Source organism: Sinohyriopsis cumingii, chromosome 1 (assembly GCF_028554795.1).
Source record: "Sinohyriopsis cumingii isolate HCF-2022 chromosome 1, ASM2855479v2, whole genome shotgun sequence".
Lineage (NCBI taxonomy): Eukaryota > Metazoa > Mollusca > Bivalvia > Unionida > Unionidae > Sinohyriopsis > Sinohyriopsis cumingii.
This window is the reverse complement of record NC_142961.1, coordinates 156431200-156451515: the sequence shown is the minus strand read 5'-3', so window position 1 is coordinate 156451515 and position 20316 is coordinate 156431200. Positions and strand designations below refer to the sequence as shown.

Sequence of the window (20316 nt, the reverse complement as noted above, 5' to 3'; positions counted from 1 at the left end):
ATTAATAGTGGAGGAAGAACACTGGAAAACCCTGGAAAGAACCACCGACCCATGAGAAGCTACTGGCAAGCTTTCTCACATACCCACATTGGCTGAATCCGAGATCGAACTGACGCAGACAGAGGTGAGATGGCAGTGATCTGTAACGGAGAGCGCTTTAGACCACTTGGACACTTGGGGCCCCAACTTCCAGGGTGTGGGCTGGACAAGCAGTTTTTATAACCACACCCTATGAAGCAGATAAGCAGATAAAACCAGGTCGCATGCTGGTTCTGACCCAGGGCCATGGGTTACACATGCCTGCTCTACACTGACTTGTGAAACACTGAGTTATACCAAGATGAATTGAAGTTGATGTTTTTTTTTCTTACCAACTTGACCAAAATGCCAATGAATTTGTAAGAGTTTTTATAATCATAAAGTAACCCAGTAAAGCAAAGGTCAAGAAGACAGAAGTGATCTTCAGTTTGTTTGGTATGAGGATGATAATTCCAGTGAAATTAAAGGCCAAACTTTTTGGAAATGTTAGCACAGTAAATGGATAGCATAGAGATCAGTGCAGTGCACATTTACACACTGGCACCTGGAGAAGTTCAACATTCACTCTGTATAGAAAGATTGTGGAAATACGTACTTATGACTTCCAGTAATTTGTTGTAGACAAAATGCATACCAGTAAGAAAGAAAGGGCTGTACCAGTGAACTACAATAACATACATGTAGCTATGTGTGAACTTAAAAATATAGATAAAAAAGCAGCAAAATCTGTACAGAACATTTTGTAGAGGTATAAGAATTACTCAAATGAAACAAATTTATTACAAGATCTTGCTTACTTTGAGAAGATGTAACTAATCAATGATTAAAATATAACAGCTGTAGGTGTACTTGAGTCATCCACTGTTGAAAACCTTGTGAAACATGACAAAAGTGTTTATTTTCTGTACTCTTTGTAACTCTTGAGCTTGCTTAGAACCAGGAAGAAACATGTCTTTGTGATGAGAAGACAGCTTGCTTGGAATCAGGAAGAAAAATGTCTTTGTGATGAGAAGACAGCTTGCTTGGAATCAGGAAGAAACATGTCTTTGTGATAAGAAGACAGCTTGCTTGGAATAAGGAAGAAACATGTCTGTGATAAGAAGACAGCTTGCTTGGAATCAGGAAGAAACATGTCTTTGTGATAAGAAGACAGCTTGCTTAGAATCAGGAAGAAACATGTCTTTGTGATGAGAAGACAGCTTGCTTAGAATCGGCAAGAAACATGTCTTTGTGATGAGAAGACAGCTTGCTTGGAATCAGGAAGAAACATGTCTGTGATGAGAAGACAGCTTGCTTGGAATCAGGAAGAAACATGTCTTTGTGATAAGAAGACAGCTTTCTTGGAATCAGGAAGAAACATGTCTTTGTGATAAGAAGACAGCTTGCATGGAATCAGGAAGAAACATGTCTTTGTGATGAGAAGACAGCTTGCTTAGAATCAGGAAGAAACATGTCTTTGTGATGAGAAGACATCTTGCTTGGAATCAGGAAGAAACATGTCTTTGTGATGAGAAGACAGCTTGCTTGGAATCAGGAAGAAACATGTCTTTGTGATGAGAAGACAGCTTGCTTAGAATCAGGAAGAAACATGTCTTTGTGATGAGAAGACAGCTTGCTTGGAATCAGGAAGAAACATGTCTTTGTGATGAGAAGACATCTTGCTTGGAATCAGGAAGAAACATGTCTTTGTGATGAGAAGACAGCTTGCTTGGAATCAGGAAGAAACGTATCTTTGTGATGAGAAGACAGCTTGCTTGGAATCAGGAAGAAACATGTCTTTGTGATGAGAAGACAGCTTGCTTGGAATCAGGAAGAAACATGTCTTTGTGATGAGAAGACAGCTTGCTTAGAATCAGGAAGAAACGTGTCTTTGTGATGAGAAGACAGCTTGCTTGGAATCAGGAAGAAACATGTCTTTGTGATGAGAAGACAGCTTGCTTAGAATCAGGAAGAAACATGTCTTTGTGATGAGAAGACAGCTTGCTTAGAATCAGGAAGAAACGTCTTTGTGATGAGAAGACAGCTTGCTTGGAATCAGGAAGAAACATGTCTTTGTGATAAGAAGACAGCTTTCTTGGAATCAGGAAGAAACATGTCTTTGTGATGAGAAGACAGCTTGCTTGGAATCAGGAAGAAACATGTCTTTGTGATGAGAAGACAGCTTGCTTGGAATCAGGAAGAAACATGTCTTTGTGATGAGAAGACAGCTTGCTTGGAATCAGGAAGAAACGTATCTTTGTGATGAGAAGACAGCTTGCTTGGAATCAGGAAGAAACATGTCTTTGTGATGAGAAGACAGTTTGCTTGGAATTCAGGAAAAACATGTCTTTGTGATGATAAGATAACTTGCTTGAATCCAGGAAGCAGTGTGTCTTTGTGATGATAAGACTGCATTTTCTAGGAATCCCGGAAGAAGCATTACGTTGTGATGAATAGACAGCTTGGTTTACCAGCCCGGTTTATATCACCATTTTTAGTACTACAGTGTCAACTCAGATATTTAGGGTCATTCTTCCACATCATTTTCTACTTAAATGATTTATTTACCTTACAAACATTCTTGCGAAAATGTGAGTTATATATATATGGATTTCTTAAGATTATTCCCTCTGTCAATTTTTCGTGTGTGTGCATATATATATGTGTGTGTGTGTGTGTGTGTGTGTGTGTGTGTGTGTGTGTTTGTGTGTGTGCTTGGATATGTATGGTAAGGCAGGCTAGCTCTAGTACTGCTTGTATATTGCAGGTTCTAAAGTTTGTAAAATTGATGATCATTTGGTATCAAATTTGGCTGCTGTTAATTAAATTACAATAACTTTAAATTCTTTTTGAAAGCTGATCAACAGAAGTTGACACAGAAATTATCCTGGCTTAAGGCCTTTTGTGCAAATTATGATGAAAAGCCAATCATTATGGCTGCCATTTAAAAAATATTGGAAAAATCCCTTTTAAATATCATAAAACATCATACAAATATGGATCTCTTGGCCATCTTCCTTGAGGTAAATGTCAGCCAGGTGAATAATCTTGGAACACTTGCTATAAGCCATCTTGGACCGTTCTGTTGGCCTAGTGGTTTGAGCGTGCTGGGCTCAGTTTCTCAGACACTAGTATGGCAATGTGTTTTTTTAACTTGATTTGCAGATACATCAGATGGAGTACAATACTCTTCAGATAAGACCTGTGAACTGCAAGCTATATTTTATACTCCAGTGATTTGCATCAAATTTGTGTGAAGTGATTGATACTACTTGTAGTGCATTCATGTTCACATGTCATGAGGAGAACAAATCTATTCAAACTTAACTGTTCTTTGCAGTCAGGTCACATTGTTGTGGGTTTTCTTGTTTTGAAATGTTATCATTTAAATTCAAAAATTGTCTTACATAGGTTATACAGCAATCACCAGCAACTTATTTAAACAATTCACAATGATTCTGATGTCTGTTTGAGTTCTTTCTATCAAGCACACATTAGTAGGAAGTTCATTTTCTAGTGATGTTATCATCATCACCAGTTGTTATAGTTTGGGCTAAAGTGTTTCATTTCTATATATTTACTACTTAACCCTTTGATAGATTTTAATAATACTTGGCACAAATCATTATGAGGCTAACAATACACTGTGTCATGTTTGCTAATCCCTTTTACATTGGAATCAAGGTATTAGTCATAAAAAAAATTCATTAAAGTTTTTCATTTAAAGTTTGCACATTTGCTTATGTTCTTAAAGTCTGTAATAGATTTATATCATACTTTGCGTGCATTAATTTTAAGCCAAGACAATTGATTTTACAATATGCCTCTTTGACCTTGAAGTCAAGGTCACAGAATTTGCTTGAATGTTTTGGTTAAGGTTTTTTCTTTGATTATATTTCCAAAATGTGTGAAAGATTTTTTCTTTTCAAACTTTGCGATAAATCATTATGAAGCCAAGACAGTTCATTTTGTGATGCAGTGTTCTTGCCTTATTGATCTTAAGGTCAAGGTCACAATCTTCGAAATCTCTTTCAGGTTTTGGTTATGGTTTTAACCTTTACTTATATTTTGCATAACCCTTGATGGGCTGTCATATTGAAATGAATCATTATGAAGTTAATTAAGACAATTTGTTACTTATCTTTTTTTAACTTCACGTGGATGTCACATTAATACAAAATTTGTATTACAGTTATGGCTCTGACAGATTTTATCATTTGCCTATATTTCATTCATTGTCCCCTTGATGGATTTTCTTTATATATTGGATGAATCATTATGAAGCTAAGATGATTCATTCTCTGATAAGCTCTCTCAATCTTTTGACCTTGATGTCAAGGTCATATGCTTTATAGTGATGCTTTGGTCACATACTAGCTTTCTTTTTTTCTTTTTTTAAGTTTTGAAAGGCAGTCATTGGTCTTACATATGAGTCAGTTGGGGATTGAACTTAGTATCACAGATGTGCAGAGTGACTGTATTTCCACTGTTCTGTCTAGGACCCTATTCCTTGTCATTATTACATTAACCTGAACACAATTCATATTTCCAAAGTATTCTAGGTATTTTTATGACAGATTTAAAATCTTTAAAAGTGACTTCAACATTTTGTCCTGAATGAACATGTGTTTGTTATAGAAATTTAAATATGAAAGTGAAAATTAAGGAAAGGGGTTTAGTTTAGAGGATCATTAGGGAATCAAAGGATTTACAGTGTCTTATATGAGCAGGTGTTCTTGTTATGCAGATGTCCATACTGACTGATTTCACTGTAATTGTTAATGTTGCTAAAGTATGCATTATGTACCTGTAAGCCATGTAAATTGGATTATATCTGCACTGTATTAAGAGTTTTAACCCACCCACTCACACCCACTCTCAGAAAGACTGCATCATTTTAGTTGCTTTTAAGGATTATCATGGAGGCAAAGCAGATGTAGCCAATATTCTTCACCAGTTAATTTTTGGATTGTTTGTTATGACTTGTTTTGTTTCTTTTCAGGGAATGAGTTTATGAAAGTAGAGAAGTTTTCTGATGCATTGGAGTGCTATACACAGGCATTGAAACTTGATAATAAAAATGCAGTATATTATTGTAACAGGTATGAAACAAAAATCAAATATATATACACATACACTGTGACATCTTTGAAACAAAGATCAAATACAGCAAGGTATATATATATATATATATATATATATATATATATATATATATATATATATATATATATATATATATACATACACATACACTGTGACATCCTTGAAACAAGGATCAAATACAGCAAGGTGAATATATACACATACACTGTGACATCCTTGAAACAAAGATCAAATATATGTACACATGCACTGTGACATTCTTGAAACAAGGAGAAAATATATATGCACATACACTGACATTCTTGAAGCAAAGATCAAATACAGCAAGGTATATATATATATATATATATATATATATATATATATATATATATATATATATATATATATATATATATATATATATACATACACTGTGACATCCTTGAAACAAAGATCAAATATATATACACTTTTATTGTGGCATCCTTGAAACAGATCAAATACAGCAATGTATATATATATACACATACACTGTGACATCTTTGAAACAATGATCAAATATATGTACACATACACTGTGACATCCTTGAAACAAAGATCAAATACAGCAAGGTATATATATATATATATATATATATATATATATATATATATATATATATATATATATATATATATATATATATAGACATACACTGTGACATCCTTCAAAGCTAAAAATCCATGGGGGGGGAAGTTAGTTTTGAGAGTTTTTCTGTTTACTGAACTATTTGTAGATATGACAAAACATCTTTTTGTAATATATGAGGGGGGGGGGAACATCAGTCTCTATGCATGTTTAAGTTCTCACAGTTAAGAAAGCTGTGTTTTTAATCTACTTGCATTTAATGAAAAATTTAGTGAATAATATACATTATCTCCAAAAATCGCATCCTGTCACATGAATAACAATACAGTTGTTCCACATGGAAATATAGTCCTCATCACAAGAAACATTTGAGGAATGATATACTTGTATAACTTTACTCTAAGTCCATTAGAATTATGAATGAATATTTAAATATTCTGTATAATATCATAATGGTCACAGGTCAAGAACCAGTTGAGTGAATCTGACTTTAAGAATACTGCTTTGTCAATCTCTGTCAGCATAGCATCAAAAAAGAAGCCACATACAGGTTAAAAAAGTATTGATATTTAATTAAAAAACAAACAAAAAATGTTCTGTTGATCATGTGTACAAATGAATAGTACCAATAACAATTCATTTTAAGCAGGTAAACTTAATCTTTCTTATATGGCTTACATACAAGCATTGTAGCTATTAAAAATTCACGTTATAGCTGCCAATTTTTTTTATGTTACAGAGACTTCAAAATTAGCCTTTTTAAGCTTTAATCGGTGTTGATCCATGTGTCAGATATTGTTTTAACTTCATGTGCCATGCCCTTGGGACATTTTCTAGGTCATTATCTCACATATCAACCTACTACAGTACTTCCAAACCGTAACTAATCAGTTCCAGCATGTTTCAGGAATTTAGCAACTAAATACATTTTCAAGTTTAAATTGAGTTTCAGTTTTAAAGGTTTTTTTTAAGGGTAAAATTGAAATTTGGTACTAACATTTGTTCTGGTATTTGGAGTTGAAATAATTTGGTTTCCTGAGAAAAAATGGATGATATTAAAAAGGAAAAATTTTAGACTCCCAAATACTTTTGGTTTTGAGCGCATTCTGGTATACTGATGGGTTGCTTTCAAGTGGTTACTGTATGTATGCATATATATAAATATATAGATTAGATTATTGTCAGCTGAAAATGATGATTACAATATTTTAAACTGTGTGTGTTTATTTGCATGAATGTCAATATATAGGGATCACTTGCTTTGTTGAAACAGATGGTGACAGGTGTCAGGAAATAGAAAACATTGCATTTTTCATATGTAAGAATAAAGTAAATAATGACCCTTTTTTTTCTTTGTTTTCTTTATTATGTATGTGTGTGTGTATGTGTGCTTTTTGTCTATTAATACCATTGTTGTTTATATAAACGGATGCTTTAAAATAAATAATAATTATTTCTGTCCAAAAATTGAATCATGCCCTTTTTTGTTAAAATTGTTCCATCCAAACATTTTGTTTTCATAAAGGCTCAAGTTTATTTGTTCTAGCAACTGAACCTTTCTTATTATTACCATTAATTTTCATAAATGCACTCTGCATACTCCTTTAGGGTTATATTTTATGGAGATATATGTCTTGTTAAGTACATTTTTCATACATCATGCATTCATTGACGAGTGTCATTTTCAACTTCTCAAAACCACTTTACCAGTTTTAACCAAATTTGGCAGATAGCATGCCAGCATGAAAGCCTATCACAGTTATACCAATGATACCAATCTGCCCTCAGATGTGGCCACCATTGCTAAAGATATAAAAACCTTCAGATAGCTTTTTCTTAAATACTGCTTAACACAGAATTTTACAAAATTTAATAGAAAGCGTCTTATATGAAGTAGTTTAAAGTATGTGTAAAGTGAAGACAATCCATCATAAAATATGGACTCTGTTACTAAAAATAGAAACACCTTTAAATGACTTCTAATAAAATTGCACAGCAGAATTCAACCAAATTTGACTAAGCATTCTGGCATAAATGTCTGTTAGATGTTTTTACAAATAATGCTGATCCATTATCAAATATTTTACTTAAAGTAGAGAAACCTTGAAATTACTTTATAAAAGTCACTCAGCAGAACTCAGTACAAAAGGTGCAATTCTATGATGAAATATGGCTCGTATTACTAAAAGTTGAAAAACTTTTAAATGACTTTTCAGAGACCGAAAGAATCTTTGCATAAATGGCTTTTTGATTTACACAGTTGATGCTGGTCAGACATTAAATATGGTTACTCTTGATAAAAATTAAAAAAAATAGTTTACACAACTTTATTGTACACTGATTTGGACAGAATCAGACTAACTTGGACAACAAACTTCCTGGCATGATGGTCTTTCAATATTGGGGAAGTGATGCTGATGTGCTTCCAAATATAGGTGAAGATACTAAAACTAGAGAAAACTTGAAACAATTTTTTTTTGATGACATATGTAATCAACAGAATTTGAGGAAAGAATCCTACTGACCCAGATTTCTTGGCCATCTGCTCATGCATTTGGCTGTTAGGCACATATCAGGCAGTTGAGTGATCTCGGACTAGCTTGGGCCTCTTCTATTTGACTTGGCTTCTTTCAAAATTGATTTGTTTGATTTAAATAAGAAAAACACAAATTTAATGTTCCAGAGGCCTAGTGGTTAGAGTGTCTGCCTCAGATGTGGTTGATCATGGGTTTGATCCTGGCTGAGTCATACCAAAGACTTATAAAAATGGTACTAACAGCTGCTTCGCTTGGCGCTCACCATGAAGAGGTTAGTGCTAGGACTGGTCAGCCTGGTGTCAGGATAATGTGACTGGGTGGGACATCAAGCTACATGTCTGCAGCATGATGCCCCAGTGCTAAGCATCACTATAAACTGCCACACTGCAGACATCATAGCGATATGACTTAAAAATTGTTAAAACTACATTAAAAATCCAATTCACACACACACAGAGAAACAAAACAAATTTTTTTTTGTTGTATGTTATACAGCATTTAACATGAACTTTGTCCTCCACACATAATTAAGCATTGTTATATTATGTCCTTCACTTTTTCAGAGCTGCTGCCTATAGTAAATTAAATAACCATCAGCAGGCCGTTGAAGATTGTAAAAAAGCATTGTCAATAGATCCACAGTACAGTAAAGCTTATGGTAGAATGGGGTGAGTAGCTAGCCTTTTCCATAGAACTTTTCTTCCTTTTATCAAATAATTGTTTTTTCTGTCATGATACCTACTTAAGCAGTATTATATTTTTATTTAATTGATTTGCACATCAACACAGGAAAGATTTTTTTGTGCCATAATACTGAGGAATAAATGCCTTCTCCAGAGAAAACATGGTGACAGATATGGATGGCCTTAGCACAATTTGAAACCACAACTCACTGATCACAAGTCCACTAATCTTTGTGCTGTCCTTGAACAATATTTATGGAAATTGCAGAACCATTATGCAGACATGATTTTTCTCTGTTTTAAAGTGGAATTCTGCTTTTATCCTGACTTGAATCACATTTTTCTTGATATAATCCATTTTTTTGTATCATCTCCAATCCAGTTTTTTTTTAAAAAATGGTCTGTCCAGTCCCATTTCGCATTGACCCTTGTAAATTATTCATTCCATATATTAGTTAGCACATGACTCTTGTAAAGAGTATTCTGATTGGTCAAAGGTTTAAATTCATCCAATGAATCTTCGTGTAATGGAAACTGATGACAATGGAAAGGAGAAGCATTCATGGTATCCCAAGTTGTTGAGAGAGACCATGACACTAAAAGTTTAGATAAAGGTTTAAAAAATGTATGGAAATGGGAATGGCTGAAGCAAAAAGTTAACAGAAATTTAGTTGGTCATTTTTTAAGAAAATCAAACTCTAAAGGACTGGCATTTTGTGACCTCTGCAAGAAAGATCTGAATTATGGTAATCGCGGTTGGAAGAGTTGGAACAGCAACCACAAAAGAAGCTGCATACTGAAAAATTGAAGCTCAGAAGGCATCTGGAAAAAGTGCAGCTAATTACTATAAGAAGAAAGATTTCTTGCATGAGAGAACAGATGTAGCCCTCTGTCAGAATATACGCACCGCATGTCACCAATACAAGCACCAGCTTGAAAGGAAAAAGGCTCTCATTGAGAAAGAAAAAAACCAATTGCACATTGACCAAAAAAAGTAAGTGGTAACAAAAAGGAAGGCTAAAGAAATCTTTGCCAAAGCCTCAGAAAGAGCTCAACTGGCATATCAACAGGTTGTGTCCATTGGAGAAAAAGACAAGTGAATGTATAGGATTATTTGTATATAGTTGATGTAGAGAGTAGTATAATATATTGCTGAAAAAAGTGACAAATTATTGTGACTTAATTACGATGTGAACACTGACATGTACATGAAATAACTTCAGCATCAAAAGTATTGGAGAACAAATTCGTGTGACTATAAATATTGTGAAATTATTGAAGTCAAGTTGAATATTTTTGGTAAGTTTATTAGTTTTTGAAATGAGTATTTTGGTTTATTTTATGATCATAAGTTGCACTAGGAACAGTTTTTTTCTGAGTGTAAAATGTGTTTTTGGCATAGGGTCTTTGGCCCCCTGGCCCCTCGGATCAGGGGCACTGTCCCTCAAAACCCTATTGGAGGAAGACCCCCACCCACCCTTACATTTTTTCAGTTTTTTTATGGAATGGAATACCAAAATCATGTCTGATTATGGAAATCATTGAAGTTATTATTAAACATCCTTTGCACTTTATTGCAGATTTGCTCTGTGCTGTCAACAAGCTGCTAAGATAATTTCTAGTAAATGATTTTAAATTTATGTGTTGCAGTGTTCTACAAAGCTGCCTTTGGACCACCACAACATTCAGTCAGCTCTTTTATTCCCACATACATGTACTTTGTTTCACAGCCATGTATCGATGTTGCCTTTTCCCCAACTCCATTATTTGTTAATGCTAGAGATCATTAGAATAGAAAGTCACTGCCAACCACTTGTGTGGTGGATTTTTTAAGTTGTAATAATATGGGGCTTTAATTTCTAAATAATAACTTGATATTTTGGATAATTTAGCCCTGAATCGTTGATGTATTAGTATTAACAGAATATTCCAGTCCATGCTAGGGTGAAGCAAGACATAGAAGTTACTTTAACTGATAGTGGTAATGGTGTCAGTGTCATTACTAGCTAGACTTACATTTTAAGGAGAAGTGACTTCTCCTTTTTGACAGAATAGATAGAATACTAAAATTGCAGAATTAAATAAGTCTCAAAGCCACCAAATGAATTGGTCATATTTTACTCATTGTTTTATGAGTTGCAGTAATCCATTCAGTCTGAATCCGTTTAGTTGCAAGATCAATTAATACAATAATACACTGATCATCATCAGTGTTATGACTCTATGGATCAGAAAGAAGCAAAACCTACAAGTTTAGTAAAATTAAAAAAATAATTTATTTCCCTTGAATACAATGTGAAATTTTAAGAGGAACTTACAGAATTGTGAATTAAATCCCAAATAAACCTAAAAGGTCTATCACAAGTCTAAAAGTATAGAGTGTTATAAAAAAAATCCCAAGTCTTGAATGTGCTGATATATCAGTAGTCTTGTGTATCCCAGTGATGTAATCCAGAATGTCTTTGAATGAATTCACAATATTTCCAGTAGTGTTGTAGTCCAAATAGCCAGTGAACACTTTGTAATTCTAACAAATAATCTGTATAAATGATTACTCTCAAATTGTATCTGAACACAAGTAAAATTAATTCCACAGACTGAACTTAAAGTAGAATTGATTAAATTTGTTTACCCTAATCCTATATAAAATATTAAAATGACCAAGATGTTGGTCAAAAGTTTTCTTATAGAACATTCAAAGTTTTTGTAAATAAGACTAGACCTTGAACTCAAATGTCAGTAAACAACTTGTTTATAAATTACAAACATTGACAAAAGTTAGCTATCAAAACATTAGCTTAACCCTTTACCTCATAGAGCAAAGTTACCCAGTGCAGTGCACTATAATTAGAACACCTGTTACCTGTTCGACTCCATATGCATAGGCCTGCCTGTTAAATGTTAAGCAATATAGTGTATGTTACGTTTAACATCACTTTTAACCATTTTACATTTTTGGTACACATCTATTACGTGTGAAAAAATTTAAGAGGAAAGTCTGATTGTTACAGCTGTGTAATTATTTTTATGTGCTTTAAAATCTTGAGAGAACTCGTTCACTCACCATCAAGTCAGTGAAGCCGTGTGACCAACCATAGCTGCCATTTCTTGTACTCGAAATTTACAGGTTTTTTGTCTGCGTCTACATCACTAAGTCTTCTGAATTTGATAATTTAGAAAAACTAATTGCTGCCTACATCAATATCAGAGCCTTTACCTACTTTATTCAAGCTTTCATAGTTGTGATTCTAATCATGAAAGCTTCGTAAGCACTGAATGAAATCCACGAACTCCATTTTGGAGAGTGGAGATTGCGATACAGTTACTTTAAATAGCAAATTTCGACCAGAGCATAAACAGTGACCACGTGATCTGAAGTAATTGTCATTCGCAGAAATGAATGTAGTATCTAATAGGGGGTTTTCCCTGAAGGTGGCGGTACAAAAACCAGCTTAAAATGGCTAATGTTTACAGCAGGTGTCGAAAAGTGCTTCCATGCGAATGAATTAGAGGTGTCAAAGGGCACTTCAATGCGAATGGAGTAGAGGTGTCCAAAGGCGCTTGCATGAGGTAAAGGGTTAAAGTACAACCTATGATCATGGATAAATGTTCAGCAGATAATATAGATTTACATAACACCACTCAGATCTGCCATTTCTCTAAAAGCCTCCATGATCTCTTTAGCATACCAGATGTGGAATTGTGATTTTAATTCTTCTTTGTAGTCTTTATTTATTGTCAAGTCTTGTGCTTGAAGTTGATCACTGCAAAAGGCAGACACAAACAATGGAGTGAGTTTGTTGCTTTTTTAATTTTGTTTAGCATCATTGCATTTTGATGGGCTCTGGGTGATACTAACACAAACTACAAGTGGACAAAATGTAATGAGGATGAAATATCATCAGGCAATATGTCACAGATAATATGGTATGGACAAAATGTAATGAGGATGAAATATCATCAGGCAATATGTCACAGATAATATGGTATGGATAAAATGTAATGAGGATGAAATATCATCAGGCAGTATGTCACAGATAATATGGTATGGACAAAATGTAATGAGGATGAAATATCATCAGGCAATATGTCACAGATAATATGGTATGGATAAAATGTAATGAGGATGAAATATCATCAGGCAGTATGTCACAGATAATACGGTATGGACAAAATGTAATGAGGATGAAATATCATCAGGCAATATGTTACAGATAATATGGTATGGACAAAATGTAATGAGGATGAAATATCATCAGGCAATATGTCACAGATAATATGGTATGGACAAAATGTAATGAGGATGAAATATCATCAGGCAATATGTCACAGATAATATGGTATGGACAAAATGTAATGAGGATGAAATATCATCAGGCAATATGTCACAGATAATATGGTATGGACAAAATGCTGTGGATATTATGGCATAACACATTGTATACATAAAATTAAATTGTAAATTTGTTGACTGTAAAATAAATCTGTTTTAAAATTAATCTGCAGAGAGTTTAGATGGTTACGAGAAACAAAATTTTAAAAATGTTGTTTAAACATATTGTCAGCCATTTTTAAGTCTAAATAATTGATTTATATAGCATTAACATCGGCAGATGGACAGTATGTTACAAATAAACAGACAACATTAATATTGATAACAAACACAATGTCTACTAAATATGTCACTGGAATTGTTGTAGTTGGATGCCATAGTGTTCATTGATGTGGATGTAAGTTTTCTTCTTATTTCTGACCTGTACATCCAGTGCCAATTGACAATGATGAAGTTTGGTGCTATGTTGTTCCTGTTGTAGTTTGTGTGTGAGTTTTGTTGTCATCAGGTGGACAAAACCACTGATGTTATTGAAGGCATTGTGCCACTCCTTGGTTGCATTGTTGCTGTGCGGCAAGTTAGGTCTCTGGAATATTGGTTCAGAGTTGGATTAAGTGTATATAATTAATGAACAACTTCACTGTTGATCAAACCATGTATCATATACAGTCAATCGTATCTACTTGGACTTATTCTGAATATTCTGTCCACAAACCAATGATCACATTGAGAGAGGAATTTTAAATCATCAGCTAGCTGCAAAGATCAGCATATTGTTGGTTTCAATACGGAGAACTTGTTGACCATTCTTTATATGTGAATACATTGAAAATGCCTTGTTGATCTTTTGGTCAAGCTTTCTGATGATGCTGTCTTACATCTCATGCCACTGTTGCTTATTTTGAAAGGAGGTAAATGGCTGCATCAGCTCATTCTGAACAATTAATTATGTTGCTTTTTCAGTTGTTTCCTCTCTTCATTTCATGTTTGCATGAGCTTTTTCAGCCTCTACTTAACGCTGAACTACCATGTGGTTATGAGAACCAACTTCACCAACAATGTCTTCTCCTTTTATATGCACACATGCATACTATGTTCTTTTCTCGCATCACCAGAGTTATTTGCTGTTACTGCAATATGAATTAATGTTAAACAAATATAAAAAACTACAAGCTTCTGAATCCGATTCTGAGCAGTTATGAATTCAAGCATTTTAAACTACCCACCAACCCTAACTTAAAATTGCAAATAGATACTTTTTGGTAACAGTTCTTGCTTACAAGGATGTTTTACATTAATTAAATCTTGTAAAGGTTTTATAGTGAATTATACTTATTCCCAAAACCTTGGCTATATCTCTTCTAATTCGAATGAGCATAGGTACCCAACTTACTTGGGGGCCCAGAGTGGTCTAAAGCGCTCTACGTTTTATGGATCACTGCCATCTCACCTCTGTCTGCGTGGGGTTGAGTCTTGGATTCGGCTAATATGGGTATGTAAGAAAGCTTGCCAGTAGCTTCTCGTGTGTTGGTGGTTCTTTCTGGGGTTTTCTTGAGTTCTTCCTCCACTATTAATACTGGCCGCATGTATAGCCTATCGTGTGCTAAAACATGGCGTTAAACCCCACAATAACAACAACCAACTTACATGAGTGCGCACATTTTAATTACATTAATTTACTGTATCTGCCCTATCAAATAAATGAAACCAATGTGAAAACAAGAATTTTGGCAAATTTCATTCTGATATTGATAACTGCTTGAGACTCAGTTTGATATTTTATGTAAGTGATTTTTATAGTTTGTATTCAATCCGACATTTTAATGATGTATTACAATGCTGCATAGTAGTTAAAACTATGGTCGTAATAATAATTAATTAAGTTTAGTACACTAGTACATGCCTGCCAAAATTTACAGCTGAGTACTTACTGTATGTGTTGGTTTCAGTAAGGTATATATAGTAGCAATGAGTTATATAAAAGTATTTTGATATAGGCTGATGTTTAAACTCACTAGGCTAATTTTATCTTTCTTATACCAATGAGTGTCAATTCAGTTTTGAGTTTAAGATATATTGAGATGTATCCACTAAAAGTCATTGAATGAAGAAGCCCACAAAAAAAGAGAAGCGTTATATTATAATGTAATTATAAAAGCAGTTTTAGAGGCAATATGACATAGAATATTGTTATGTATATTTAATTTAATTATTTGTTTGTTTTGTTTATTTTTTTATTCCATTACATGCTGTTGTATGGTAATTTTGCTTACTGGATTTGACATTTTCAAGAAATTCAGTTCAGTTCTGTTTGACCTGACTGTTATAATAGTAGAAACACTGTATCTACTTTTTCTGACCTTGATTCAGAAACAGTGGCAGTTCTGGTAAACAACTTTTTATTTTATTTTTATTTTTTCCCAGAGTAAGAATCATTGATATCATTTAAGGCCATACTGGGAGTATGTGATAATTTTCATGTAACAAACTTCCATTTCTTCTGGAAGGTTGAACTCTTGACCTACATCTGGGAATCTGTTTTGTGTCTTAAGTTAGCCTTATACCTGATGTTTTTTTTATAGAAGACGTCAGTGGGCTTTAAACATTTGACACATTAAATTGTGTTGTTGTGACCAGCTTGGGCTGAGATGTTCTTTTCTTCAAATTATTGGATTTCAAGTGATTATTTTCCCTGGAAATATCTGTGCTCTAAATTAATTCTTGGACAAAAACATTTATTGAAATTTATAGAGAATTCAAAAACTGGAATAATATTTTCTGCGATTCAACAAGAGACTGTTGAATGCAGCATTTAGCAGGTTACAACAGATGTCATCATCTTCTATTTTGGATTTCATCTGGATCCGAACTCAGTTTCATTCAGGACTTTTTATTACTAGGACTTCTTTATTTTTAATTTCTTGAATTAATTTTGGATTTGATTCATAAAACCGTAAGTTTTTTCTTCTCATTTTTCACTTGATATTTTAAGGAAATAAATTATTTGTTAAATTTTACAAAGCTTGTTGTCTTCACTCTTTTCTGTTACTTTTTGTAAGAGCCTAGACAATATTTACAAGTAAACTGTTCCAAAAGGAAAAAATTAGTAATATTTAACTGCAACACTAGAGTATGTTGGAAATATATTAACATCTAATGTAAATAAATTTTGTCCAGTAACATTTTGTCTGCAACATTTTGTCCGCTACCATTTTGTCTGGCCACCCTCTAAACACATCACATATTGCCACTGCACTGCTGATTGTGTTGAGCAAGGGGCAATTGATCACATGTTTGTTTCTCATATGAAACGATAACATTATCCATATAATGAATCATAGATTCTTCATTAGTCTCGGTGAATTTTTTTGAGTGACAGTCTTTAATAACCAATGAACAGTTATGATTTTAAGCGATAAGCTCCACCCACTTAGTCCCTGTTGCTGCTGCTTACACGCTATAATGAAAATGGTGGATCCAGTAGCATCAACAGCAGATTCATTGGAAAATATTGTCAACAATATTTCTGAAAAATTCTTACCTGATTGCAAGATTCTTTCAAATCATGCATTAAAGAAAAGCTTAAATTACTAGACAAAATAATATATTCATGAAATTAGTATTTTCAGTGGCAAAAATCAGGCCATAGTTACAACATATTGCCAGGCCTCGAGTGGCCGAGTGGTCTAAAGCGCTCACCGTCACGGATCATTGCCATCTCACCTCTGTCTGCATGAGTTCGAGTCTAAGGCTCGGCTAACGTTGGTACGTGAGAAAGCCTGCCAGTAGCTTCTCGTGGGTCGGTGGTTCTTCCCGGGATTTTTGAGGGTTCTTCCTCCTCTAATTATACTGGCCGCCATGTATAGCCTATCTTGTGCTGAAAAATGGCGTTAAACCCTACAACAACAACAACAACAACAACATATTGCTGGCGATGAATGTGGAAGAATGAACATCCTGACAAACTAGTAGATAACATTTTGATACACAAGGACAAAATAACAAAATCTTTCTGTTCTTGCAAAGTTATCAGATTTTCTAGTATGGCTTCATTACTTCAAAAACAATTAAAATAAAGCTTTTGTTGTGTACCTGTTACATTTATGTCATGAATAATCACATATAAGAATAAAACAAGTATTTCTATATCTACAAATAAAAATTTCATTATGTTTAGGAAAACAAATTAAAGTTAAATAAATAAATAAACACTTTATACCAAGTTGCCTGAGTGATTGAAGGAGATGTTTTACATTATTTTCATCACAGTAGCATGTCTCCGCAGTTGGACGGATGAAACATTTCACAAGGGTGTGATTGAGAAACCAGTAAATTTGAATTATATCAGATCCTTGTAAAATGATCATTTATCATAATCTCTTAAAAAGAAGGAAATAATAATGGCACACCAAAATAAAGAACACCGTGCACGTTGACGGGATATATTTGCATCCGCTTTGATCTTGTTTGCTAATCAATATGACTTTTTTATTTGATTATATTAATGTTATAACATTTTGGAGGTGTTTTAAAATCAGTAATTTATAAGAGATTAGTTTTACTTAAGCCAAAAGGATAAAAGCTATATATCAGTGTCAGAATATAGCTGATTTATAGTCCCAAGTCTAATAAAAACAAAATATTTTATTTCACCATTTCATAAATTTAAAATGTGTTTTTGAAATCTTTCATAACAAAAATTGTATTAAAAATAACTAAATTTAAAATTTTGAAATAGTTCATATAAAAATCCAACTTTGTAATTATATATATGAATAGTATTAGGGACAATCCAGAATTTAAAATTTAGGGTGGTGTTTCGTCAGCTTGACACCAGTTACAAGTCAATGCTCAAATTTGAAAATTTGAATAAAATCAGCACTAATGATATGATGCAGGATTCCAATATTCTAAATTTAATGTTTAAAGAAAAAGAATCCAAAGTAATACAAGTACAAAAATAAACAACATGTATACGTTTTTCTATTGCATGTAATATAATGGCTCCAATAAGATTTATAATTTGAACATAAGCATACAATTAGCATTAAATTGTGTTCAACATTTTCACAAGCACAACAAATACTATCCTGATTTAAAAACAGTTTTGTGTATTTATATATGAAATATGATAATAAATAAGTCATCACTTCCAACACATTTTTCCATGATGGTGTTAGGTTTGAGAATTTTTTTAAAATAATCCATCTTGACTCCTTTCATAATAATGACAATCTGCATCTTCTGTGCCCCAAGCACCACAGCAAATCATTTTTCTGATAAAATTTATGTGTAAACTTTCAAATTCCTCTACAGTGTAATATGAGTAATCAATCATGGTCTCATGCTTGTGAGTAAATATGGTGGTTAGCAATGTGTAACTATGAGTGAAATTGACACCTACTTTTGATTGGTCAGTGTGCCCAGTTTGATTGACAGGTCAAAACTGTTCATTGGCTAAGTGTTGTTGACTGCATTATCTTCTATTAATGCTGAGCATTCAGACAAAAACATGGTGGATGTCTTGCACTTATGGTAAAAAATATTCCCTTCCCAATAAATTCAACAGTACCATAGAATTAACTCACCTAGTCACTGTGAATGAAAGAAGAAAAAATGGATTCTGGGCATTCACCTTCACCAAAGTTTGTGGATCACTTACTTGTCGGGTAAGAAAAATGCCTATTGATTTGGGGGTCAAAAAGGTCAAAAGTTGAGGTCCGTGTGACTAAAATAAAATAGGTTTTTGCAAAATAGTCATTGTTTTGGAATACCAGTAATTACCTTGACTAAACTTTATTTATGACTTGCACTTAGGGTAATAAAGAAACCTGTAGAATTTGATGTCTAAAGGTCTGATGTTGAGAGCTTCTAACAAGTCTAATAAAAATATAATGTATTTTATACAGTATGGTTAGTTATGACCACACACGTTGACCAAAGATTAAAAACTGCCAACCTTGAAGACAAGCATTTGACTGAAAGGTCAATAATCTTGTGAGTCAACCATGCCATACAAGTAGCTACATAGAGTACTATTAAATGGGGGGGGGGAATGTAATGTGCCATTCGTGTTAACTCTTGCAATTTTCAAGGTAGCCCTAATGGAATATTATTGTTACTTGCAGCATTGCATACACAGCACAAGATGACCATGAGAGTGCAGTAGAATGCTACAATAAAGCACTAGAGCTGGACCCAGGGAACCAGAGTTACATGAACAACCTTGAGATTGCTGAACAGAAGCTTAGAGAGCAGGCAGCAGCTGTAAGTCGGGTCATTTAAGATCACAATTTTCATTTAAGAGTGTCATTTTTTGTAATGCTACTGCACAATAGTGGAAGAATATTGTTACCTATTTCTGTTAAGCTCTTCTAAGCTTTGAATGGAAGCCATCTTTTATGCACTGTTGCATTTTTGGTGAGTACAACACTCTACCGCATAAATTATGTGACTGACCAGTATGTTTAATTGCAATGACTTTGGTTAAGTTTTGCCATTGGGTAAGCTCCTTTTTTGTATTTGGATGCAGGGTCGTACAACTTTGTAGATGTTTCTTGGTGGTTACAACATTTTTAACAAAAGTAGGTTAGTGTAACCCATGTTTTATGCTTTAGTGACTTTGTTCAAATGGTGGGGCATTCTTATTCAGTTTACACATTTCTTGTGAATATTGTGAAAATCATTACTAGGTGGAATGTAAGAATCAAAATGTGTGCCAGATTGTAATTGTTTAACAATTCCTGTCATGTATACTTCCGCCTACTTCTATGACCAATTGCAGATATATTGAAATGGCCTGAAACTAGGTTGATCAGCTTAATATAGTATATTTAAAAATAAATTGCCTTGATAGTAAGTTAATCACCATTGTGGAAATATTTTGTAGTTGATGTTTACCAGATTACTCTCCCCATGCTTTTTATCTTGTCTATGAAGCATTGATGAGACATAGGAATAAATTTTTTGATGACTTAGGCATCAGTGAAACTGTTGTATGTACGATCTTCAGATTGTATGGGTGTATTC

The 20316-nt window shown here is 33.6% G+C and overlaps 1 protein-coding gene across 1 annotated transcript in view; it reads left to right on the top strand.

Moving 5' to 3' along the window:
- LOC149808207 (small glutamine-rich tetratricopeptide repeat-containing protein alpha-like) overlaps positions 1-20316 on the top strand; it is a 69141-nt gene that overhangs the window by 24323 nt on the left and 24502 nt on the right. Inside the window, exons 5-7 of the mRNA XM_089974718.1 lie at positions 5021-5120; positions 8835-8939; positions 19416-19554. Coding sequence (XP_089830844.1) covers positions 5021-5120; positions 8835-8939; positions 19416-19554 — 344 coding nt within the window. The remainder of the gene's footprint in view (positions 1-5020; positions 5121-8834; positions 8940-19415; positions 19555-20316) is intronic.